The 27,511-nt window shown below is 39.9% G+C and overlaps 1 protein-coding gene across 15 annotated transcripts in view; it reads right to left on the bottom strand.

Annotated features, from left to right (window-relative positions):
• Nucleotides 1-13,385: 13,385 nt before the first annotated feature.
• Nucleotides 13,386-27,511, bottom strand: part of PEX2 (peroxisomal biogenesis factor 2) — a 28,505-nt gene continuing 14,379 nt past the window's right edge. For 2 of the 15 annotated variants that reach the window (XM_085020352.1, XM_085020356.1), the window contains exons 2-4: nt 20,278-20,947; nt 17,134-19,337; nt 13,389-15,257 (exon numbers count right to left, since the gene is read on the bottom strand). In XM_085020352.1, coding sequence (XP_084876478.1) covers nt 14,323-15,257; nt 17,134-17,161 — 963 coding nt within the window. In that variant the 5' untranslated portion in view covers nt 17,162-19,337; nt 20,278-20,947 and the 3' untranslated portion in view covers nt 13,389-14,322. 15 annotated transcript variants of the gene reach the window in all.

The raw sequence follows: 27,511 nt of genomic DNA, 5'->3' as shown, positions 1-27,511 counted from the left end.
ATTTTGACCAGCAGACAACTATTTCAAAATAGCAGGTCAATGTTTGAAGTAAATAAAACTGCTCAAAAGCATGAATGGTTTTCTTGAGAGACAGTCAACTCAGTCACTGAAAGTAATAAAATGGACTCTGGATACCTAATTGATAAATATTTTATAGAGGAAGGCTTCAAAAAATTCTTTCAAGCCTGTGATTTGATGATTACCTGAGTGTTAGGACCAGTACATCTGTGACCACAGAGGAGAGTTGATTGGCTGGAATGGAGGGGGCAGAACTTGGTTTGATTCTTGTAAAAGGAATATTTTCACAAATACAAAGATTCAGACCAAAAATGGAAGAGCCCTCTCTTCCATCCTACATTCTTACCTTTTAATATCTGCATAGCTATGTAATGTTTGCTGCAGTTGATTTCACTCACTCAGGTACCAGATTAGCTTTGTCCTAAAAGTCCTATTGGATTGATGGATTAGTCTAGTAGAAGTTGGTGTAGGCAAAATCCAGATTTGGCTTTGGCTTAGATTACCTGTCTGCACTCCCCAGATTGTCTAATGGAGATAATCAGATAGGTAATGTTTGTTTTTGTGTGTGTGTTTCTACATTCAATCACTTTTCTTTTTTTGGCCATGCCTAAGGCATGGATAAGTCCCTGGGATGGGATCAAATCTGAGCCACACAGCAGTGACAATGCCAGATCCTTAACTGCTAGGCCACCAGGGAACTCCACATTCAATACTTTGATTTGATATACTTCCCATCTAGAACATCAGTTTTATTTCAAAAGGGAGGACTTCAGCATAACCTGACTGTAAGTAAGTGTACAGGGATGAGATAGCTGTGTTTAGTTGAAGTAAGAAAGAATAATAAGTATCAAAGATCTTGCTTTCATTTCACATTAAATTTGTTGGCCAACTAATTTAAAGGAAATAAACTTTTTTTGGGGAAAAAAAAGGAAGCTGATAAAAATTAAGGTTTTTTTGTTTTTGTTTTTTCAAAGACTTTAGCAGTGGGAAAAGCTGAAAGAAAACGGAGAAGGAAAAACAGCTCATTAAAAAGGACAAAGGGAACCTGAGCCAGCAGGCTAGTTACACAGCTAATGTTGCTTCTGTCTTTTAAAGGATACATAGAAGGTCAGGAAGATAAAAATCTAGTTTCCTGGTTCAGGGGCTGGCTGCACATCTTGGAACATATTCTATCTTCCAATTCACAGCCTTCATCGGACATGAGAAACAGGTTCTAACAGATCAGTGTGTCTAAGAGTTAATGTTTTTAGCAAAGTAGACTCTTGGGTCTAGCAATTATGTAAACCAATACCTATTTTTAATGACAGCAGTATAATCAGAATTGTAAGAAATGGAGGAAAATAAACTTTCAAAATATCAGTGGTCCTGTAAACAATGAACTCCAAAACTTAAATACTTTATCACTTGAAAAATAGATTCTCATTCAATTTATGGGAAATCCATTCATCAATATTCATTTCTTGGATGCTTTCCATGTGACAGGCACTTAAGGTGAAAAAACAGCAGCAGCAGCAACCCAATCTTTTTTTTTTTTTTTTTTTTTAAATCTGTTGTCATCAGCTTGATCTAACAAGCTAACTAAAATGTTATTTCAATTCAAGCAGCTTTAGTAAGGACTAGAAATATACATGTTTATAATAAACCAAGCATTATTGAATTCAGGATACTATCATTGCTATTTAATTAAAAGTACTTTATGTCAATGTTCAGAAAATCAAAATAATACTTACTCTGTCTTATGTGACAAAGTTTCATAGTCTGTTGCCATTTGGTATGAGTATAATCTAAAACCAGATTTAGTATTACAAGGTATTATTGTATCAGTTATCTATTGGTGTGTAACAAATCAGCATTTGACTATGGGGCCTTGTTTGACAGTTCCCAAGATTTGCAAATGTTTGATGTATCAAAATGGTGCTGACTTTTTAAATACTCATTGGTATGTTCTCCCAAAAGACCAGAAGAAATCCTTTCTCATCACTTTGATCAAATTTTGTCCTTCAGATCCCAGAGAAACACTGCTTTTGCCTGTTCCTGACAGGGATCCTCTTGAGGACTTTTCCTTTATCTTCTGTTGGCAGCTCCTCCATCACAGGGTGTGTTGGTTAATTTTGTGTCAACTTCGTGCCCAGATATTTGGTCAAACATCATCCTGGGGTTTCTGTGAAGGTGTTTTGGATGAGCTTAACATTTGAGTTGGTAGACTGTGAGTAAAGCAGACGGCCCTTCCTAAGGTGGGTGGGCCTCATTAGTCAGTTGAAGGCCTGAATAGAACAAAAAGACCAGCCTACCCAGAGCAAGATAGAATTCTCTATGAGTTTCTGCTGTAGTACAGTGGGTTAAGAATCTGACTACAGCAGCTCAGGTAACTGCAGAGGCACAGGTGCCATCCCCAGCAGTGGGGTTAAAGGATCTGTGGCGTAAGTCAAAGCTGAAGCTTGGGTTTAATCCCTGGCCTAGGAAATTCCATATGCTATAGCTGCAGCCATAGGAAAATAAAAGAAAAAGACAGAATTCTCTAGCCTGCTGGCCTTTCTGATTGGATTTGCAACATCGGCTCTCCTGGGTCAACAGCATGCCGGCATACTCTGCAGATTTTGTATTTTCCACCCTCTATGATGGTGCAAGCCAATTCCTTATAATAAATGTCTTTATATTTGTATCCATATCTACATTTATATACACACATCCTATTGGTTCTGTTTTAGGTCATACTCATTTCATGAGGGTAGGCAGGACGCCATGCAATTCTCTTCCTCCTGTCTTGGCTCCAGGATATAAATCCTCTTCCTCCTCTTCTTGGTCTCAGTCAAAACACCTCAACTGACTCAACGTGTACATTCTTAAAGTTTATTCCATTTTGGACTGCTTTCCTAGAATAGATTCTGAGAAGTAGAATTCTTGCATCAAAAGCTGAGTTACATAAGGTGCTTCATTAATACTGGCAAATTGCTTTCCTCAAATATATCATTATTTAGGTCTTTGATAATGAACAGTAACATCTATAAAGTGTATTGTTATTCTAATTAGCATTTATTTAATTTATATTTATTAGCCATTATTGTTTTCTTTCATGAGAATTGCCCTTTCATGTCTTTTTATTTATTTTTATTTTTATTTTTGAGAGAAAGTATGAGGATTATAGGCATTAACTCTTTATCTTTGACATAATTTGAAAATATTTTTCTCCTTTTGTTGCTTGCCTCTACATTTTTATGAATTGCTTTTCCTTTTATAAAATAAATATATATTTATTGTAGAACATTTGGAAAATACAGAGAGTGACATGGTAAGAAATGAAAATTACCCAGACTCCCCAGAGATGGCTATTACATTTTGCTACAAATTCTTCTAGTCTTTTGTTATGGATATATATGAATACATACACATAAATATTTTGTTTATAACATTTTGCTCGTAACATTTTCAATTTTTTACTCTAGAATACATAATGAACATCTTGCCATGTTTTCTGGCATGATTTATTTAACCTATTTGCTGTTAGAGATTTTTGGTTGTTGCCAATTTTTGTCATAGTAAATGGGAATCAACATCCCAGTAAACAAATCCCTAGAAGTATCAGTAGTATTAAATAATAGAATTACAATTTCTTGTGAAAAAGGAGACATATTTTAAAAGCATCCTATACTTATAACCAATCTTTTCTCCAAAACAATTTGCACTCCTACAGTAATATAAGAAAATGCTCATTTCTCTGAACTTCTAACAGTACTTAGTGTGATTATTAAAAACAGCACCATCAGAAAATAACTTTGGGCCATATATAGGTTACAACGAGCAACTCTGATATTTCACCTTTCCTTCGGCATTCATTCTTCTATTCATTCCACTAAATTATTGAATTCTACCAAAGACCAGGTACCATGTCAACCTCTGAGAAAATATACTCCCTTCCCTTCCTGAATCATTATCTTCATTTCTTGGGTTAAAAGAAATCCTTGACATGGACTTATCTTCCCAAGGATGCAAGTATCTCAAGGATAAACTTTCTCTCCCCTATTCTCAATTATGGTATAGCTACTCAAGTAGGACATTCTGACCAGTGTCTGCTCTGCTAAGGCCAATTCACTAAAGGGTATAGTTCCATCTGAGTAAATGTTTCTTCTGGTAATTCCTGATTTTTGTTGAGATCCATGTCCTACAGGAGGTATGAGCAAGCCAGGTAACAATGAGCCTCTGGAAGAAATTGTGAAATAAAATTGAAAGGCAGTTAAGTTTGACAGAAAGAGGATGGTTGTTGAGTAAGAAAGATCTTAGTTCTCACACCTGCGCTGTGACAGATTACCTGGTTGCCTATTTTGTGAACTGTGGTTTATATCACACTTTTCTCACTGAATAAAAAGTTCTAGAAGAGTACCAGTCACTGAGCAGAGCTAAGGACCTTTGGTTTGGTTTAACCAAACTTTGTTACTTCGGCTGTCTCCTTTCACTAACCTTATTATCTCTAGTTTTGCTGCCCTGTATCTCTAGAGGAATCTTTAGCCATCTCTGCTGGCCCTGGGGAACCTGGCTTTCCACCTGAGATATGAATCTTGCTTGTTTTCCTAGACGATGACTTATGGATTTCCCACTGTGGCTCAGCAGTAATGAACCCAATTAGTATCTGTGAGGATGAGGGTTCCATCCCTGGCCTCGCTCAGTAGGTTAAGGATCTGGTGTTGCTGTGAGCCGTGGTGTAGTATGCAGACTTGGCTCAGATCTGGCATTGCTGTGGCTGTGGTGTAGGCCAGCAGCCACAGCTCTGATTTGACCCCTGCTATGGCTGGGGCTGCAGCTGGCAGCTACAGATTTGATTGGGCCCCTAGCTTGGGAACTTTCATGTTCTGCAGGTATGGCCCTAAAAAAGAGGTAAAATAAAAGAAAATAAAATAGATGATGACTTATACTATGAACCTGCCTTGGCCCTACTCATGCACAAACCTCTGCTTTGACAGGACCCTGATTTCTACAGTGATAAATAGTTTCCAGGAAACCTACAAGCTCTTGTGGGCAGAAATGTCTTGTGTGCTCTCTGTATTTTCATCCTCAGTGCTTACCTCACACAGTGTCTGGTACCCTGCAGATCCCCTATTCATCTGAACTTGGATGCTAAGGACTCATGTGTTAAACTGAAGAGTAAATTTTTTTTTCCCTTCTCTTTTCTTTTTTTTTTTTTGTTTATTTTATTTTATTTTATTTATTTATTTATTTTTTTGTCTTTTTGCTATTTCTTTGGGCCGCTCCAGGCTAGGGGTCAAATCGGAGCCGCAGCCACTGGCCTATGCCAGAGCTACAGCAACGCAGGACCCAAGCCGCGTCTGAAACCTACACCACAGCTCACGGCAACGCCGGATCCTTAACCCACTGAGCAAGGCCAGGGATCGAACCCGCAACCTCATGGTTCCTAGTCGGATTCATTAACCACTGTGCCACGACGGGAACTCCCCCTCTCTTTTCAATGTCCATCCTTTGTCACACCCAAAGACATCCCACACACCTATCAAGACTGAATCCAGCAGTTCCCTGGTGGCTCAGTAGGTTAAGTTGTCACTGCTATGGCTTGGGTCACTTCTGCGACACATGTTTGATCTCTGGCCTGAGAACTTCCAAATGCCAGGGGCATGGCCAAAAAAACCCCCCAGAAAACAAAAAAATGACAGAACCCAAATGGCACCTCCTTGGGAGGCCTTCCACAGATCCCTGATGGAATAGATGACTCACTTCTCTATGCTCTCTGAGCACTCTGATAGTAAACACTCTCATCATCATCTTCAATGATCTCCTATTTGTCTTTGGATGTCTGGTCCTCAACACACAGAAGAAAGTGTTCGGTAATGGGTTGTCTGATTTAAATGGAGAGGGAGGCTATGATTAATCCTTCCTAGGACTTTAAATTTCAGATTGTATTAAGGAGAAGCTGATTTAAAATGTACTTGAAGGGCAGTAAGTAAAAAGAGGCAATGTGCAATAATCAGGGATCACAGGAGATAAGGAGCTAGAATAGGATTTGACTGGTGGTTCCGCACTTTATAGGTATAGGCATAGACACCAACTTCTCCATTTCTCTGGCTGCCTCTGGTCTCTGCCTGATGCCAGCAGCAAAGCCACTAGAGGTGGCAGCACATTCCGTGTAATTTAGCAAATTAGAAATAATGCTCTAACTTCAAAGACATCCATTGATAATGGAACTCCAGGCACCCTGGCAGACCCATGGCAGATATTTATACTTTTCAAAACATACTTGGAAACCCCTGCATAGAATGGTCCTGCTGAGACAAGTCCACGGGGCTTCCTTATGCAACTCATTAAAGGAAATATGTGGGTAACTAGAGCTGCAGTGGAAGGCAGAGGGGTAAATAAGGACCAGCTTCAGAATCTAAATGGTTATCTTGAAAAATCTGTCACTTCGCCCTTGCAATACCTCATAACTGTGTTATTAGTAAATTTAATTATCATGCTTTTGATTCAACTTCTCAATTCAAAAATTGGGGTGTTTTTAAAAAGACTGGACTTTAATTTCCTAAGGTTTTGAGGAAAAATTTAACCTTTTCCTTGTCAGCATTTCTGAGAAATTTTTATTTAGCATATATGACCTTAGACCATCATGGAAACTGCAGGCATTTTTTTTCCCTCTTAATTCCTTATTTTATACTTGAATGCCCATTTGCCATTTCTCAATTTAAAAATGCAGGATAAAACTAAACTCATGTAATAGTGGAGGTAATTTTCCCAAGGACTACTGTTAGGAGTTCCTTTTTTTTTTGTTGTTGTTGTTTTTAATGGCCTTATCCATGGCATAAGGAAGCTCCCTTATTTGACCAGGGTCTACATCTGAACCGACATCTGTGTCTTAATGCCACAACAGATCGTTTTAACCCACTGCCCAGGCCAGGGTTCAAACCTGCAGGGCTGTAGAGACAATGCTGTATCTTAACCCACTGTGCCACAGCGGGAACACTCAGGAGTTCCATTGTTAATAGAAAGGTGGTTCCTTTCTACAGCCTCCTATGCTCCTCCTTTACTGCAGGGTTAAAAAGAGAAAGTAAACCTTTATTGAGGAAAAAGGATTTAGTACTGGAAAAAATTTTGTTTCTCTCAATATTTCTAGTTTGTCTTGGGGAAAAGGAGTATATGTTACTGTTTTCAGACATAAAGTAATCTGTGGGTTTTGAATTTTCTACCAGTTATCCATCCATGTGTGGAATCAACATAGGCAGGAAAGAAAAGGAGACTGATTGCTTAATTTTTTTTTAATAAAACTGATGAGACAGCAAATGACATTCAATCCTATTAAAGAGACTAAGCACAGACCTTAAAAAAAAATCCTTACATTCCTTGCATTGGGATTGTGTGATATGGTTCCACAATTCAGGGAGATTGGAAATTATAGAACATCTGCAATGAAATTGGTTTTCTGTGGAAAACTGATGAATCACTTACTGCCAATGACTAGAAGGAAAAGCACTTGTTTATGCCCTTATGTAATGAATTTTTATGAGGTGAAGTTTGCTGTTTATAAAAAATACACTTTAAGCTGTGTAGATGTAAAATAATAGAATTCAGAATTCAGAGCAATGCATTACTGCAAAGACAGTCACTAGCAGAATATTATCTGCTTACACAACACCAAAACAGGGCTATTACTTCTATAATGGAATTAAAAAAAAAACTCATCTACCCAGTTGGATTCTAGAAGAAAAAGTATTTAAAGAGACATAGCTGAAATTGACAGCTCCAAAATTGCATGTATTTTCAAAGAAAAGTTATTAATTCTCTTATTGTGCTCCTGAATTCCAACTGTGTTTTCCCTCAAAGCAAGAATACCACAAAACATTTTAAATTAAAAATGGCATTCTGAAGATTCACCACAAAGACAAACTGGGGGTGCTGGCCCCTCTACGGTGTTAGGTGTTAGAGAAATACATGTAGAAATCTTCTCACAATAACAGCATTAGAGGTTCTGCTCGATGTTTGTGAAGAGCTGTTTGATCAAACCCAAACTCTCTTGTTTTCTTTACTTACTGAGCATTTGTCTCATGCCAGTCGCTGTTTTGGGCTGTAGTGTCACAAAACAATGAGTAAGAGGCGGTCTCTGTCCTCACTGAGCTCACAGTCTACTTTGCCATTTGACAGTCATCTGATTGAAACTGAGGAATATTCTAGTAGCTTTGAGAAGGGGCATAGAGAAATAGTGCACATAATATTGGTTGGCGGTCTTTGCTCTCAAGGAATTTATTGGCCATTTTTTTATTTTGGTCTGGAGCGAAGCATTTTGAAACAATAATCATCTTCCATGAGGGGAAAACAACCATAGTATTTTATAATTTTTGTACAGATTTAAAAGAAAAGACATTGTGAGGGAGGATGTTATTTCCCAGGTACTGAGGGAATGTTTACAAGGGAACCATCCCTGATACCTCACGGGACGGTAAATCCTTTGGCTCCACTAATTCAGAGTTGTGACTATTTAGATAAAGTCTCAGCTGAAGTTCAAGTTTGTATTGTGTCTTATTGGAAACCAAACCATAAAAATACCCAGAAATGTCAGCATTTTTGTGTCCACATTTGGAAGGAATAAAAAATCCTGGGTCAGACCCTGTGTCTTAGTGGAGGACATATGGTTCTCTTATAGTCTTAGGTGAATTGATAATATAAAGTATTTTGGTTTTGACTTGGTGTCTTAGTCCTATATATTTTAAAGTAACTTCAACTACATTCACTTACAAATACTGTACATTTATTTATGAATACTGTACAAATACTTTTGAAAAAGAGAATGGGAAATTTTTATCTTTTTGTTGCCTACATACTTCGGAATAGTTTTTTAAAAAATGTGTATGTGGAGTTCCCATCGTGGCTCGGTGGTTAACGAATCCGACTAGGAACCATGAAGTTGCGGGTTCAATCCCTGGCCTTGCTCAGTGGGTTAAGGATCCGGCGGCGTTGCTGTGAGCTGTGGTGTAGGTTGCAGACGCGGCTCGGATCCCGCCTTGCTGTGACTCTGGCGTAGGCCGGCGGCTACAGCTCAGATTAGACCCCTAGCCTGGGAACCTCCATATGCCCAGGGAGCGGCCCAAGAAATGGCAAAAAGCCAAAAAGCCAAAAAAAAAAAAAAAAAAAAAGTATATGCTACAAGGAGTCAGAGACTTAATATGCAATTTGAAATGCGTGAAATAATTCGTACTCTTTCGACAGTTGGAGTTGGCCATAAAAAAGGGTAGACTATTGTAATGCAAAAACAGGTACTCCAAGGTTTTTAAGATCTTATAGCACCTTAATTCACACAGTTAAAGGACTTGTTTACCATCTATGCAGATGTTTTACCTTTGAACCAAACTGAAGCAAAATTGGCCGCAAGATTTTAAAGAAATAAGTAATTAAAAAGTATTGGGAAAATTGGAGAAATAAAAGTATAAAGCAAAAAATCAAGATTGAATTACTTAGATATTTATGGTAAGATATACATGCCTGTTTATGTCATCTTTGAGATCATACAGTACTTAATTTAACATCCTACATTCATTTTAATTTAAATTGTAAGCATTTTCTCATATATTTAAAATCATTCATGTATATTTTTGCACACAATGCTTTTCCATGGTATTTACTACATTGCTTGAGTTCATTAAAAAGCTATACCATTTTATTTCTCTATTGCTGCATGTTTGCATTGTTTCATATATTTATTATGAATAGTGCTATACTCAACATCATTTCAATAAATCTATATCTAAAATCTTATCATTTCCTTGAGAGAGATTCTTAAGGTCAACGGATACATAAGCATGTCCACATCCCACATCCTCTTGATTTTAAAATTAGCTTTACTTAAATAGATTTATGTTGTATTGGTTCAGGGATTTCAGCAAAGGCATGAACCAAATCTGTTAATGAGAAAAATTTACCCTACTGCTAATAAGGAAAGAGAACCACCTATTGAATACTGAACTTTTGAATTTCTTGGCCTCAGGAGTGACTTGGATTAACCTTGTTTGACTCATTTTCATTGCCAGAGTAACAATTCAAGGCAGGATTCCACAAAGGCCCTTGTACAAATCAGCACTTACTTTTTTTTTTTTTTTCTTTTTAAATGACATTTTAAAAATCCTAAGCTTTTTCTGGAAAATATCAAGAGAAAATAAATGATGACTTGAAACATAAAGGCATATTCTGTCTTGTCTCATGATTTACATACTCTTTGAAGGAAAACAAAAAACATACACGTGAAATACTGGCCAACTTCCCTGCGGTGATGAATATAAGTACACGTCTCACGAATTTTAGCTACAGAGAACCATGGAATGTCACTTCTATAGATAATCTGGCTGACTGGTTTGGCTAAGAGGTATGTTAGGAATTGTTCTGTGGCTGAAAAAAAAAAAAATATATATATATATATATATATATTTTTTTTTTTTTTTTTTTGAACAAGTGGCCATACCTGATGCATATGGAAGCTCGAGCCAGGAGTCCAGTCACAGCCACTGTAGAAGCAACGCCGAGTAGTTATGTTGTGAGCCACACGGGAAACCCGAAAGTATCTTCTCTTAACACAGTCACAGTTCACTTATGTGCACCATTAGGGAAAACAGCTTTTTAAAAGCAAATGTTCCAAATGAACCAAGTCTTTGCCTCTGAGTGCCAACACGTTCTGACGGCTCCCTCAAATACAGCAATGCTACTAAGGTTGCTGCCTCCTTAACTGAATGAGGCAGATTATAAGGTAGCTGTTATTGATGAGCCAAGGTCATTTTTTAAACCACAATTACTGTTCAGTTACTCTCAGAGCTTGTGTGTCCTTACTCTAAATGTTACCAGATTACGGTGTTTAAGTTCCTTTTTTTCCATTGATACCAAGTTCCCTGTTATTTCTTGTTACTATAAACATGCTTGCTTTTTACCAGAGCGCTCCATCTCTCATCTGTTATTTTTAATCTGTTAGTGAAAGTTCATTAGAAACCTACTCAAAATAAAGCAGCCCCTACATGGCGATTCAAGGAACTACCCCATGGGTAGATCTTTGGTACATGAAACTATGAAAATTTATTTTGGTTTCTGAAGGCTTTGCAAGGTGTCCTGATCTGTGGTCATTTCAGATAGTGAAGTTGTTCATGTAAATCCTAATAGACATAATAACAATTATTCATATCAACTGATTATTTGCTGTAGCCTTTGACCTGGCTTTCTTGCTTTGACTCATACCTCTCCACAGGTTAGCTATAGTGATCCTTTAAAAGAATCTAAGTTTCATATCATTTCTCTGTTTAAAACCTTCTGGTGGTTTCCTCAGACTTAGAATAAATTCAGGCATGTTTTCACCATGGCATGTACAGGTGAAAACATGGCATGTACAAGCTTATCACCTTCTTTCCGACCTCTTTTGCACACTCTGATTTCTTGGTGTTCCTTGAACAGGCAATGGACTCTTATCTGAGGATATGGGCACTCAGTGTTTTCTTATCCTGACACCTCTTCTCTGCTTGGCTTTCTCCCTCATTTCATTCAGATCTTTTCAAATTTCAGCTCCTCAGGACTTCCAGGAGCATGTAATTCAATACAGAATCCCTTGTCACTCTCCATCCCCTGAGCCTATTTTATTTTCTTCAGAGTACTTCTAACATCTGAAATGATCTTACAATATGTGTTTATTGTCTATCACCCCTCTAAGAATGTAAACTCCATGAAAGCCAGGGTTTTGTTTTATTCAAGAACACATATCCGATTCCAGAAAAAGAATGCCTAGAGGGGCTCAAGAAATAATTTTTCAAAGAATGACCTGTTACTTAATTCCTATTACAGTCCTAAGAGGTAGACATTACTGAATGTCCATTTCACAGGGTAATCAAATTGAAACTCTGAGAAGTCAAATAAACTTGTCCAAACCCCATAGCCACTAAGTACCAAAGGCAGGGGACCTGGGAAAAAGGGAGGAGGGCATACCTTGTGTGTGCTTGGCCTGATGTATTTTAGATACAATCAATGAAGCCGCTTGGATATGCCAAATACACAAGAAGCAAATGTGACTTGAGAACAAGTTGCATGGGAGAGAAAAGAAAAATGTTAGTATAAAAGTTCTTATTTTCCCAAAGGGGGAAGGGGAGCACTTGTGGCTGAATGTTCTGTTCTGGACACTAAAGCAGAAACATATGATATAGTTAAATATGACCCTGAGGCCACTGGGGAGTGGGAACAGAAGCCACCGGGGTTCAAGTGAGTCTCCTGGTAGCCAGAGCAAAGCAGGGGGAGATGAAGTCTGGGACCATCACAGCAACTTGGCTGCAGGCCTGCATCTCTGTAGTGAAGCTCCCTGAGGTGGCACTAAATGTACATGTCAGTCCTGACCAACTGATTAGAAGCTGAACACCAGCTGCCCCTGTGTACTCTTGGCCAAGTATCCTTACAAGTAGGACAAACAAAAAAAGGGGAATTATAAAGAAAAATGATGGTGTGACAGTATTGGGTGTGATACACACAAGGTTGGCCAGTGAGATGCCCCTTTAAAGGATGGACTTATTGTCCAGCTGCTGGGGAGTCAGTTGGGTCAGCGGGCTCTTAACCTTTAGGATCTGTCTCGAATGCAGAGCTGCAAGACCTGAGGTCATGCCCATCCCAGAGCAGCTACATCCAACATCTGAGAGGTAGATGTCCAAAGGCCCAGGGTTTTTGACCTAACCCAGGACATTGACATGGAAAAAACCAGCTCTAGAGCTCTCCTCCAGGTGGGCCGAGGCTGGCGGGCCTGCGTCACAGTTCTGTTGCTTCAGCTTATTCATCTTTCTTTGCCATTTCCTTTCACAGGTGTTGATCCCCAATGACTATCTTGCACTATTAACTCCTTTCAACATCTGCTACTGCAGAACCCAACCTGTGAAGTTAGGTTTAGTCATTAGCCAATAAGATGCCTCTACTGATTCACTGGGAGGAAGAGGCAGGCCCTGGTTATCCAGGGATGAGCAGAAATGTCAGAGGCTTTGACCTCAAGGACAGCTCTTGCTTAGTGAGGGTGACATACCTTAAACAGAAAAAAAAAAAAAAAAAAATATATATATATATATATGTGTGTGTGTGTGTGTATATATATGTGTGTGTGTATGTATATATGTGTGTGTATATATATATGTGTGTGTGTATATATATGTGTGTGTGTGTATATATGTGTGTGTGTGTATATATATGTGTGTGTGCGTGTGTGTGTATATACACATATAGTACAAAGCGCCAGTAGGGTCTGTGGGGAAAAACAAAACAAAAAACCCAAAATAGTGACAACTCTGTGAGCATATGTGTAAAGGACTGCATTTTCATGTTAATATTATAACGTACACACATACTCAGAATTTGCTATCAAAGTAACACTGTAACAAAACTGGTGGTGTCACAAAATCTTGTCTTTATTCTATCCTTTCAAACCTGCAATCTAAAACAACCATTCAGTTACTTATTAATGTCCTTATCAAGCTAGATCACTGGTAAAAGGAACGATGGCCTGCGGATTTCTGGGATACAGAAGGCAAAGGGAGATACCAGTCAGCATCTATCATTTCTACCTGGTTGGCATCCATCTTCTTCCTCATGGCATCTTAGTTTCCTGGGGTGAACTGCCTTCTCCCCTACTTCAGTTCATCTTGTATTCGTGAAGGTGGGTCATCCACATTTGAGTAACTGGGAGCAGTATTTCTCCATCCAGTTCAGGACCGTGCACATCATCTCAGGCTGACCTGTGTTTCTGGACTTGGACAGAACTATTAGGCAAGATGCTCTCAGACCAGTAGGATCAGAAAGCTGGCAGAATGGAAGTCTTGAGCATCTGGAGGCCACTGTTTTGCCCAAGAAGGAAGCTGACTGAACCCCTTAAAAGCTGGCTTCAGAGCAACACTTAAAATTACACTTGGGACATCAGTAACAACAGGTCTTACTATTGTCATTTTATTATGTTATGGTATCATTTCTGAAAATAAACACACTCATCCTAGAGTCTCTACAATCTTTAAGAGTCTAACCTCTTTTCAGGAAGTAGAAGAATGAAGGAGCATTCTTAGTAGTCATTTGATAAAAATTATCCATTATTCTTGACATTCAAAATTAAATGCAATGATTAAAAAAATAATACACGACCATTTATATCATAATATTTAGAATCATGTGGTTTCCAGTGTGAGAATTTAGTCATGCCGGGAAAGGAAGGGACGGCAGCGGCGGAAAAACACATGTCCTCATAAAACATACCTAAAGAGGGTGCTTAGGATGACTCGTGTTAAGGATTTAAACATAAGGCTGCTCTTCTCAGGAAATGAGGTTAGCTTTCTAAAGGGTATTCACTTCTGACATCTCGAGTCCTGATTTCAGGGGCTGCAGGCTGTGCACCTTTGTGCCACACTTAGGGCAAGCAAAGGACATGTCGAATAAGAAGCTACTCTTCAAGCAGTAGTAACAGAAAACGTGCTGGCATCCCATGGTGTGGGGCATGGTGGGCCACTCCCCGCATAGAGCGCACAGTTTGCCGCTGGTGCCTAACGCACCATCCCCACTGGGGGCGCCCGTCACAGGGGTGCACCAGGCGGAGAGCTTGGCTTTCATCTTCTGGATATTGACAAGGGGCAGGAGGAAAATCAGAAACTCGGCAAAGCCGTGCCAGAGGAGTTCCCTATTCATATACTCAAAGCCCACATCACGGACATTTTGGGGCTTGCAAAACACGGAATGGATGCCCAGGAGACGTTCCGTCAAAGTGGCAAACTTGCCCCTTTGAAGGAAAATCAAGAAATTAATCAACCCGCCGAGCTTCAGAAGTCCCACCACGAGATGCACACACTGTTTGGCTTTCTTGAAGGATGCGAAGTGACGGTTTCGAAACACATCGTAGCACCGTTCCTCGAGCCACTTCCCACCGATTGTACAGACGGCGTACCAGAGCTTTTGAGTTTTACTTGGTGGCTGGTATCTCAGGTCTGGCGAAAAGTCGTTCTTGTATTGAATATTCAAAACTGACTGTCCCACTGTGGCATTTTTAGAGTAGATGGTGAATCTCCACAAGAAAAGCCACAAGAATGCTTTCACCTCTGGTTCAAAGCGGGCTAATAGCCCTGGCTTAAATCCATGAAAGCACTGAGTAAACTGGGACCAAACGAGCTGCTCCAGGGCCTTGTTTAGTTCAAGTGCATCCAACTGACTGATTCTGAGTACTCTGTTTGCCTGCTTTGAATTCTCGTCTCTGGAAGCCATGCCTTCTCTGAAGGTTTCTAGGAAAAAGTACAATTAGAGACCATCACCAAATAAGCTGCTGTCTTGTACTACCTTCTTGATTTACACTTAGAAAACGTGTTGACACACATACAACACAGGACACAGAGGAGATGGGCCTTTCAGTAGCACCAAAGCAGCCCAGTGAACAAGCACTTCTTGGAACTTCCTCTTTCTCTTCCCTCTCTCCTTCCCTTTCTTTTCTCATCTTTTCTACTTTTTTTTTTTTTTTGGGGGCCCTCTTCATCAAAGAAATAAGTTTTAGCCAGGAGCATCCTATTTCCACAAATGTTCCCCTAGGTAATCCTCATTGGTCAGATATTTTAAGGGGAGAGAAAAATCCCGAGGCTTACAGAGATGAGGCTGAATAATAACATATGACTAATGGAGAAATACATGAACTGAATAAATACAATGAACCATCTGCAATGGATAGTCAGTCAAGACCTCAGTTTAACTTCCAGCACTTCTCCTGACTCCAGAGGAATATTTTTAACAAGTCATTTAATCTTTTTCAAGGACATTTTTACATTTTTGAAGGAAGTTAGGAGAAAAAAAAATAATGAAAAAAATAATGTCTATTATTCTATCACACTATCACAGAAAATAAATATAGAAGAAAGCACCATGGATGCAGAAATGTCATTATTAGGATACTAAAAAGGTGCATGTAGTTTTCTAAGAAAAGTACACTATGTTGTAAAAATAGACACTGAAATCATTTCATAAATATACTAAGGAATAAATAGGTATTAAAGGGATAAGAATTTTTACAATGAAGTAGAAAAACTGATTAATGGCTAGCTAGGTATGAAAGAGCCATTCAAAACACATTCATTAAATGCCTATTATGTGCAAGTCAGTGTATTTAAGCCACCTAGCAGCTGCCGTGGTAAAGGGGTATAGAGACCAGTTTAGATGTTTTACACTTTATTAATGAACTGGCAAATCCAAACTAAGATAACAAATCTGTTAAATTTAGTTTCTAAAATAGGCCCTCAACCCACAGGGCTTGATTATGATCTCTGGGCGTTTGAAAAGCCCAATGCATGAACAGAACACAGAGTTAGAGAAGGAGGCATAGAACCCTCTGAAGTTCAATGCCACCAACTGTGTGGCAGTTGTGACCTTGGTCATTTCACCTAGTCTACGCCTAGGTTTCTTCACTTACAACCAAGGGCTGAAGAAAAAATAACCTCTAAAATCCTTTTATACTCTTATTATTTCATAATCTTTTTATAAAATTACATAAACATTATGGAAAAATAGGAAACAAAAATGACTATGAGGGGTTTTCATTGTTGCTCAGTAGGTTAAGAACCCAACTAGTATCCATGAGGATTCGGGTTTGATCCCTGGCCTTGCTCAGTGGGTTAAGGAGCTGGCGTTGCTGCAAGCTGCAGCATAAGTTGCAGATGCGGCTCGGATCTGGTGTTGCTGTGGCTGTGGTGTAGGCCAGCAGCTGCAGCTCTGATTTGACCCCTAGCCTGAGAACTTCCATATGCCACAGAGAAGGCCCTTAAAAAAAAGGACAAAAAAAAAAAAAAGTGCTGTTTTCTTCTCAAACAGGATTAGTGAGAGGAATGCTTCTCACCGATAAATGAGATGATCTTAACTTTTCCCCCTTCCTGCAGCTCCCTCAAGACCCAACAACCTAGAGTTACATTAGTGAGAATTTTTGCTGCAAGTTCTGTGAAATCTTTGCCTCATACTAGCCAGGAGCTACAGGAGAGAAAGGGGGTAAGGTCAGAGTTCCCGGTCCTCTGTTCTTCTAATCTATTCATGGCTCTCCCCTCCCAACCCCATCCCTAAGCCTCCCCTCATTCTGGCTGCTCTGAGCTCTCCCCTGGATGACATCTAATTGGTCTATCTTACCTTTTGCCTCCTTCAGTGCATTGTGCATTTCCCACACTTGAGTCCTTTGGAAACACGAGCCTTCCCAAATCTACCCCAGGCTGCTTTCCTTCCTAGTGCTTCCACCTCTAGTCACGAAGGGCCTCCTTCCCTTGTTCGCTAGTGGACATTTGCTGTCTGTTCCCTGTTCTTTGACTGAACAACACACATGGTACGAAGTTTTTCAGTACTAGCTTAGGGACCACTTCCTTTCTGACTCTCCAAAGTTGAGTTAGCGGCCTCTTCTAGCTGTTTCTTTAGCACTCTGTCTTGGCCTTTATGTACTGACAGTACATAAACTATGTTGATACTTCATACACTGTACATGTAACTACTCTTTAATTGCTTGTTTCCTCCACTAGAGATAAGCCCTGTTGCAAAGATTGAGCCTTGTCACCAATGAATCTTAGCAATCAGCGCAGTGCCTGGTACTACTCCGCAAACAGTCGATGAGTGGAGTACTGAACAGGATGAAAGTCTGGGGTGGGTGAAGTGTACCAAATACAAATTCCCGCCCAAGGGCCTTTAAAACTGTTTCGAGTTACCATATCCAGGCCGCTGGTTACTACTTCTTTCAACATATGTTTGTTGCTCATCTGCTATTTCGCAATGAATGTGCCAGAGCTAGTGATAAAATGGAAGAACAGACACTGTCTCAACCCTTGTGGGGACTATAATCTAGCAAGTGGGAAGAGGGGGAGAGGAAGAGTCTTGCTGCAAATAATAGGCAATTACAATTCAATGTGATCGATGACGTGCAAGGGAAAATTCAGAGGATTATGTTCACAACTAGACCTCTGTAGGCCAAAGGCGGCGTCATGGAAGAGGCAAGATCTATGGGGCCACCTGAAGGATTACAGTGTCAGGTGGGTAGAGGAAGGGAAGAATATCAATGGAGGGAACAATGGGTGCTGAGGACCAGAGAAAAGGCTGGAAAGGAAAGCAGGAGACCAATGCTAAAGGCCCTAAAAGCCAAGCTGAGTCTACTGCATTTTATCAAGAAGGTAATGGGGAGCCACTGGATAGCCATAAGCAAAGAACTAACGAACATGCATTTCAGACTGCCTGTTCTGGCCACATGGAGAATGGATTACAGGCTGAGACACGGGAGGCACAGAGACCAATTAAGGTGATTGTTAACATGATTTAGTAAGAAACTAATGATGGTCCAAATGAGAAAGGTATCCATGGGGATGGAGGGAAATAGGTATCTTTGAAAGCTGCAAGGTGGAAGAATTGACACGATTTAGTGAGAAGGGAGCCAAAAATAACTGACTTGAGTAATGGACTGGATGGTAGTCCAATTCTCCAAAATGGGAAACACATGCAGAGATATAGGTTTAAAGGGAGAGATAATAAATCTGTGTGGTTTTAGAGACCTAGGTTCCTAGGGGACAGCTAAGTAGAAAAGCTCAGGAGGCAGTTATGGGGATATGGGAGAGAAGAGCTGGGCGGAGATTCTGAGACTGAGCTCTCTCTCATGGGACCAATCTATTTGAAATCTACTTGATCAATTTAAATGCTACTACAATCAGGAAGGTGGTGATCTAAAGATGGAAGGATCTTGTCCATTTACAACACATTCGATTTCTTTGTATCAGTGTAATCTTATTCTCATAGTTTCCTACTGCAGGTACTGTGGCATTTCATTGGAGACATCACTGCTATCACACATCCTTGGCCTTTCGCTCTTTCTCTGCTGGGGTCTTCACATCACGGAACCATAGTCTCTGTGCTTCTAGCCCAGCCGTCTTCAAACTTGAGATCGCATCATATGGTGGACTTATTAGAGTACAGCCCCTCTGTTCCAGAGTTTCTGACTCAGTTGGCCTGGATGGGGAGCCAAGAATCTGCATCCCCAGCAAGTTCTCTGGTGATGTGGTTAAATACGGGGCTAATCCATTTCAAAGTGAAATTCACAATCTGTGGCCATATCTGTGATCCATATGGCCTGATGCTGCATGCCAGCCCTCCTACTCATTTCCGGCTGGTCTAGAGAGGCTGTCACCAATCTTGCACTGATTCAAATTTTCTCTTTCTGCAGTTAAGCTTGTCCTTGTGAGACTGAGACCATTCAAGGATTCCATTCTATAAGCAACGTCAAGACAGCGCCTGGCCCTGCCAGATGCCTGGGACACAGAGATAAGGCCTCATCCTGGATCTCTCTTAAAGGCTCCAACCAAGGTCTGCACAAGGGAGGCAGGCAAGTTAATGGACAGGTTGGGCAGTATCACAAGGTTCTCAAAGATAATGCATAAAATTTCAAAACCGTCTCAATAGAAAACTAATTCCAAAACTTACGCAAAAAAATTAGTAAATGAGATTATTTTTCTCATTCTTTTCTGCAGTTTACAAATTTTCTCTAGTTAACTTACTTATGTAATTAAGAACAAAACTAAACCATTATTTTAAAAACCTCATAAACCAAAATCTGTAAAATTATGTGTTCACGGAGTTCCCATTGTGACTTAGTGGGTTAAGAACCCACTAGTATCCATGAGAATGTGAGTTCAATCTCTGGCCTCACTCAGTGGATTAAGGATCCAGTGTTGCTGCAAACTGTGGCATAGGTCATATATGTGGCTCAGATCTGGCATTGCTGTGGCTGTGGTGTAGGCTGGCAGCTGCAGCTCTGATTCGACCCCTTGCCTGGGAACTTCCATATGCTGCAGGTGTAGCCCTTGCCACCCCCTCCCTGCCCCAAAAAAGGTTCATATGTATGAAATCATCTCTTTCTTACCTCATTATTGGCCCTGGGATAAAGTACAGACTTCTCAGGCCTAACCTAGCCCAATTCTGACTCCATCTATGTAACCATATCACCCATTATTCACCAATAGAGGCTTTAATTTCAGACTACCCTTCAGTTCTGCCTCTGTACCTTTTCTCACATACCTAAAACACCTTCTCTACCAACTCCACCATCTGCTTTTCACCTTCCAACCTTATTTCAACATCCTCCACAAAACTTTCATAACCCTCTCCAATTCCCATCATCTGTTTAACTCTCACAGCAAATGTGTGTGCCAAGGGCTTGAACTCTCAACTCTGTATTGTGATTTCAGTCATGTCAACGCATCATTCCCTAGGTTGATTATGAACTAGTTAAGGGAGAGCGCTTTGTACCTGGCTGTCAAGGTGTCTGCCACCAAGAGAGTGAATTTGATACCTCAGTTTTCCTCGTGCAAAATTCTATAATCAGGATAAGTGGGACTAGGACGTGTTAACTCTTCTACTGTAACAGTGTGGACACAAGTGAGCGTCTTCCCCAGCTTTCGTATTCTGTGGTCAGCCAGATAAGGGAGGCTCTCTTATTTGCCAAGTAGTCTTGAAAAGCTGGGACTGTACTAGACATCAAATTCAAGTCCAATGCTACCAATCCCCTCCCTTCACCCCTTCCCTGCACCCAATATTAAACCAGATGGATTACTACTTTTCTCAGCGCAGTTATCACATGAAATACACGGCTTGTGTTAGAGGGCTGGTTGTGCCCATTATGTATCTTCAAAAATCAGAGTCACAGTCAGTTCTTGTGCATCTTACAGAATTACCACGAAGATGGGCTTGTGGCAGTTGCTCAGTAAGTGTCTGGTGAACCCACATGCAGTGAAATAAGTAGTTGGGTAGCGAGTGGCAAGGGACTGACTGAACACTGCTTGAGCGCATCCAGGTGAACTGGGGGTGGTGAGCGATGCTTCTCAGCTTCTTCACTTGTGCCGAGGGAGAGACTAGTCAGAGAGAGTGGTTTCTCAGAAGAACCATCTTTTCCTCATTTCTCATTTCTGGAGGAATCATACTAAAGAACATTTAGGAAAGACAGGGAATTGTTAATGGCTGCCAGAAGACTTAACATATTCTCTGACCAATCCAATAGTTAACAGTTCTTATTATCAAAAAATTCGTCCTTATCCCTTCTGTTACAGTTTAAGATTTTTTTTTTTCTTTCCTCTTCTTTGCCCCAGTCCTGGCCTCGGTGCAGATTAAGAACAGCTGGACTTGGTCTCCTCCCTCCGTGAGACTCTTTACTAGACCAGAACACTATTATTAAACTGCACTTCGGCCTTTGCTCGCTCAGATGAATAGTTTGTTTCTGTATTGTTCTGTGTTAGGTTTTTGCTTCCAACATTTTAGTCTTTTTTTTGTGACTTCTTTTAGTTGTAAACATAGAACAGACACTGTCCACTACATACCATGGTTTGTGAAAGTAGAACCCCTGCCCCCCCCCATGCTCTATCTTCCTGGGCTGGCAGCTGTGACCTACGAGAAAGGACAGGTTGAAAAGCAGATAGGCTTAGGCTCAAGCTCTGGCTTGTCACTTCGTTGCTCTGCGATCTTAAAAAAGTCATTGGCTGGAGTTCCCGTCGTGGCACAGTGGTTAACGAATCCGACTAGGAACCATGAGGTTGCGGGTTCAGTCCCTGGCCTTGCTCAGTGGGTTAAGGATCCGGCATTGCCGTGAGCTGTGGTGTAGGTTGCAGATGCGGCTCGGATCCCGCATTGCTGTGGCTCTGGCATAGGCCAGGGGCTACAGTTCCGAGTGGACCCCTAGCCTGGGAACCTCCATATGCCGTGGGAGCGGACCAAGAAATAGCAAAAAGACAAAAAAAAAAAAAAAAAAAAAAAAAAAAAAAAGTCATTGGCTTCAGATTCTTCTAGAAGTTGGCCATGAACAGCCACCTCACAGTGTTGCTGAGATTAAAGCAGATAATGTTGTGAACATGGTTTGGAAATGGGGAAGCAGTATTATGACTGTATTATTGTTACTTTGGCTAGGGATGAGCGGAAGGAGAAGCGGACTCAGTAGATTTTGCCAAGTCTCATTTCAAAAGACTGAAATCTTCATTATTACTCATTGAATGCCTCAATCAACCTGTAGTAAAAGGATTTTTTTCCCAGGAAATACTGATTACACCATTAAAATATAATTGTGCCAGCTACACAGTGAACATGATGTCACCATGATGCGGGCGTTGGGGGGGGGGCGTGGATGGGAAGGGGCAGCGCTCATCACACCTTTTTTTTTTTTTTTGCCCATGCCCATGGCATGTAGATGTTCCTGAGCCAGTGATTGAACCCACATCACAGCAGCAACTTAAGCCAATGCAGTGACAATGCCAGATCCTTCCTTAACCCTGTGTACCACATGAGAACTACATGACACCCTTAACCTGCATTGTATCTGGAAGGAGATGCTGGGGTGTGGATTCCCAGGGAATGGTGATGGTCTTGGATGACCTGCTCTCTGAGGTGTTCTACCCCCATCCTCATAGTTATGCCTATTACCCAGTCTTCCCTCCACTGCTGTTCAATAAGATTTGCTCATAATAGGTGAAGAACACAAACAATGCCAACAAGGCCTTTAAATCACATAAAGTTATTCTCCATTTAATGTAAGAAGTTTGTGTTTCAGTGAATTCTAATTCTCTGACAAACTGCTCCTCAATTTAACCGATGCATCTTGAGTGCCTACAAAATGCCAGGTATTCTCCTAAGAACCAGGGATTTGATCCATATATTTAACTCTCTGTTAATTTCCTTTTATTCGAGCATTTTTAAAGGTATAGAATGTTTACTGTAATCAAGAATAGCTACTGATCTCTGAAGCAAAGAATGAATCTCGAAATATGAAAACATCCTAAAGGATCACAAAACTCCCTGGAACAGAAAAAGGTAAAATGGCATTTAATGGTGTGCAAACTCCAGAAAGGTGCAGGCACTGACTCCAGCCATTGCCTACCTGGGAAACACAGGGGCGGGTTCCAACAGGAGCCATGCCCTTCGTCATTTAATCCCCATGGATGTGGCTGCCCTTGTTAGGAAGTAAAGAAACAAGTCATCTCCTGTCACCAGAGCAGACCCGCGTGTCAGGAGAGACAGGCTGAAAAGTCAACCCCCTGCAAAAAGACCCAGTTTTAAGGAAATTAGATTGATTTTGGAGAAATGAGTAATCATTGAAGAGAAGAGACAAAACAGGATATCAATTTTAAGAGATTAATCTGATGGCAGAGTTCAATAAGACGAAGGAAAGGAAAACCTCAATTCTGGAAGACCAATTAAAGGATCCCTGCGATGTTTCAACGGCCTTAACTAAAGTGCTTATTAATAACTTTCTGAACAGGTCATAGTAATTTAACTTGCTTCACTGAGAACTATGAAAATAAAAAAGATGATGGTGTCCTCACACTTTCCAATCAAAAATCCCCAACTTTCCTGGAAAATCAATACTTTTTCTGACTGCCACACTGACCGCTAACCACACCCAACTATTGGTCAGTCTACTTCAACTCTCAAAAATTTAAGTAAGGGTTAAAAATTCCATATTAATGGTTCTTTTTTTGTCTCTTTAGGGCCACACCCTGCATATGGAAAGTCCCAGGCTAGGGGTTTAATCAGGGCTGTAGCAGCTGGCCTACACCACAGCTACAGACACGCCAGATCTGAGCCTCATCTGAGACTTACAACACAGCTCAAGGCAACACAGGATCCTTAACCCACTGAGTGAGGCCAGGTATCGAACCCATGTCCTCATGAGTATTAGTCAGGTTTGTTACTACTGAGCCACAATGGGAATTCCCATACTAATGGTTCTTGCAGGTTAATACCTGGGTTCCCAAAAGTAGGTTCAAACACGAATAGGTTAAAAAATAAAATATAAAGGAAACTTTTTTTTTTTTTAAGTTGGGATTGCTTTGAATTGAAACAAACACCATCAGATTTAATTATTTAATTCAAATTTGTTTTTCTGGGAATGCCAAAAACAGGTGATGCTCTTTCCTACACTGCCATGAAATCTCATTCTTTTAATACACAATCCTATCACCCTCTCCCTCCGCATTTCCCAAACTATACTTAGTTAAGATTCTAAAAAGCTAACCCTGGGGGAAACATTTATGGCCATACAAAGAGACATATAACAATAATTAATTAGAAGTATAATTGGCATTCAATAAATGAGTGTTTAGTGAAGGACACTATGTTAAGGACATGTGAAAAAGATCCTTAAGGCAAAGTCAAGACCAGATAAAAAGTATAGCATCTACGAGGGTTAGCGTGATTAACTTGTCACATAAATACGTTTCAGACAAAATGATCTAGGGCTAAAAACTCTTAAAAAGGTCTCCTGCTGACATTTTATCACAAGACATGTCACAATGCTTTTCTTTCACAGGAAAAAAAACAACTGAAAATTTGTTTGCAAAGAGTGGCGAATAGATGACCTTACCCCTTAAATAACTCACGCTTTCCCTTCAAGCTTTTCATTCCCCAAATAAAACTTTGTCATCTCTATTGCATTCCAAAACCAAACAAATGATTGTATCTCACTAAAGAGGGAAGAATTTTTCAGGATGTGTTCCAGCGCTTTTATTGAGTAAAGTACAAATTATGAATGAATATATTTTATTTAAAAACATGTTATTGACAGAAATCTATCAATAATAATGTGGGTATTGTCAAGGGCCTGTCAATATTAATGTAATTATGATTAAGGGGATGACATGGATTTTTAGCTATAATACCAAGTAACATCTCCTCCATTGCTGCTATCAATACACACATTATTATTGACCTGTTCTGAGACGCTCAGGACTAGATGTATTACCATTAGGCATATCTGTCAATGCATACTGCCTACAAAAATTCTACATTTAAATTTACAGTCCTGTAAACTTTGTTAGCAGAAACACATGATTCCCAAGGAATTGCTAAGGTTTCAAACCCATCCATGCACCTCTTGCCAGGCTCTCCTCTTCCAGATCTATAATAACCAACTCATTTTTAGTATGACAATGTTGCTGCCATGCTATCCTAAGGGTTCTCGTAACCAAAATGGATGACACCCATATATTCATTTTTTTCCTTTTTGAAGCATGATGGAGGATAATGTGAGAAAAAGAATGTATATGTGTATGTGTGACTGGGTCACTTTGCTGTACAATAGAAAACTGACAGAACACTGTAAACCAACTATAATGGAAAAAATAAAAATCATTTAAAAAAAATAAATCACTTACAGAAAAAAAAAAAAAGAAATTTTAACCAGCATTTCATATTAGGAGGTTATAAGAATAAAGTTCTATAACCCAAGATCTGAAGCTCTGAACCTATACTTTACTATTTCATTTCCTTTGTGTAGTCAGATAGATTTACTGTCCATTGTATTGAAATCAATACTAATAAATGGGACATGCATCAAAGAGAGATTTAACAGGACACTGATTCCCAGAACACATTTCAAACAGGAGCAAAAGAGAAAAAGCTATGGCTGGGACCCATCAGAACACTGTGACCTCTGGCACTGTGAACACGCCTAGAAATCAACAACTGCAAGTTCAAATCCCACTTCTTCCACGCGCTTGCTAAGTGACTTGTCACTGCTCTTCTGTTTCTCTCTTTCATCAAATGTAAACTAGCTTACAGAGATCTGATGTTATAAATCCTAATTGTGCTCATTTGGATACAGATAAGACATGCAGAATTAAAAAATTCCCTTATGGGCACTAGATCTATTACTCTTAAAGGCTATCTTCATCAAATTCCAAATGGAATTTTTTTTTGCGGGGGAGAGTGGTGGTAGTGGGTATACAACAGAATGTTTCCAAAATAAATCTGAAGGATAAACTTCAAAATAGCATGCATTTCTCAAAAAGATGAACAACGATAAGTAACCTGCTCTAGCGGAAGGGAAATACACTTTTTGTTTGAAGAGGGAATTCAACTCAAAGACTACTATCTTCAAGACTATAATTAGTCTGGCATAATTGAGCACCTTACCTATTTCCCTTACAGTTTATTTACTCAAGTATCTAAAAGTAACACAAACTACTTTCCTTAAACCCCAAAACAGAATTGTCCATATCTCACCCTCGCTTTACAAATACATCTGTAAGAAAATAGCATGGCCCTCAGAATCTTTTCTTTCAGAAAGTCGATACTTCGGAGTCTTGGAGAGAGAAGGCACACTGTGGAAATAAAGAGCAAGTATCGGTGAGCATGTGGGGGAGAAGAGTCACTCTGCTTCTGTTTAGCGCTGTATTCTAACCCAGGTTCACCAACAGGCGGTAGGATCGGTGTGACTCTGGACAAGTCATTTGCCACACTATATATACTCTTTAGCAGTTTTTAAAAAAAAAACAAAAACAAAAACAAAAAAAACCTAAATAAAACACTGCAAAATCTACCTCTCTTGAATCCTTACAGGAATTGTTTTAGAAAACCCTGGAAAAGAAAGAGAAAAAGAAGAAAAAAGAAGAGGACAGGACAGGACAGTTACTTCTGACTGCAAAAATGCTAACATTGAACATGAGTTTGGAGAAGGCTAGAGAAAGTGGAGAGATCAGAACAGTATCCACAAGACAGAGACTTAGTCCTCATGGAAAAAAAGAGCACAGCCTGATGGAAGACAATCCCAACCAATTTGTGCATTTACAACTGCAGTAAACCTACACCACTTAGGTCCTGGTTATGGAGTGCTAATAAGCGACTACCACCACTAAGTGCCCTTTGCAAAATTCAGTATTCAATCATTTAATCCTTACAAGATTCTCTTATTATTTTTAACACAAGGAAACTGAGGCACAGAGAGATGAGCTGACTGATGAACCCAATTAACAGTAGCAGGACCATCTGTGGTACCAGTGTCCTCGGTGATGATGGACCTGAAAGAGGAACATAAACACTTCAGGACAGCACAGCAAGATGTGCAGACGGGGCTGTTTAAGAGGCTAAGTACTAAGCGATGGAAGAAGAGTATAGGCAGGAACTACAGCAAAAAAATGCAACCTGAGGATGAACAAACAAGAGCCAAGTGAGACTGACAGAGCAACTAGATCTGTAAGTACTCTATAAACTTGGAAGAGGACTTTAGGATCTAATTGCCTGAGAATTCTAAATGACCTGAAGATTTTTGGAACACATGTTTAATTGCACATTTTAGGGCACTGGACAGAATGTGAAAATAGCCACAAAGTAACAGAAGTTTTGGCAATGGAAAAGGAGGAAGTACCACGTGATATGGTTTATGAATGAGGCACTAGATGTTTTCTTCACAGGTCTTCATCTTATTTAATCCTCATAACCCAGTAAATATTACACCAATTTTAAGAAATCAAAAAAAATTTTTTTTTTTGTCTTTTTAGGGCTGCACTGGCAGCCTATGAAAGTTCCCAAGCTAGGGGTTGAATGGGAGCTGCAGCTGTCACCTTACACCACAGCCACAGCAATGCCAGATCCAAGTTGTGTCTGCAACTTATACCACAGGACATGGCAATGCTGGATCAAGGCCAGGGATCGAACCCTCATCCTCATGAATACCAGTTGAATTTGTTACCACTGAGCCTTGACTGGAATGCCGAGAAGTTAA

Source organism: Sus scrofa, chromosome 4 (genome assembly GCF_054392235.1).
Source record: "Sus scrofa isolate SSC_HxYL_T2T_F1_AM1 chromosome 4, Sscrofa_HxYL_maternal_Yorkshire_Landrace_v2.0, whole genome shotgun sequence".
Taxonomy (NCBI): Eukaryota; Metazoa; Chordata; class Mammalia; order Artiodactyla; family Suidae; genus Sus; species Sus scrofa.
The sequence above is the reverse complement of the archived record's forward strand: the minus strand, read 5'-3'. Positions and strand labels throughout refer to the sequence as shown.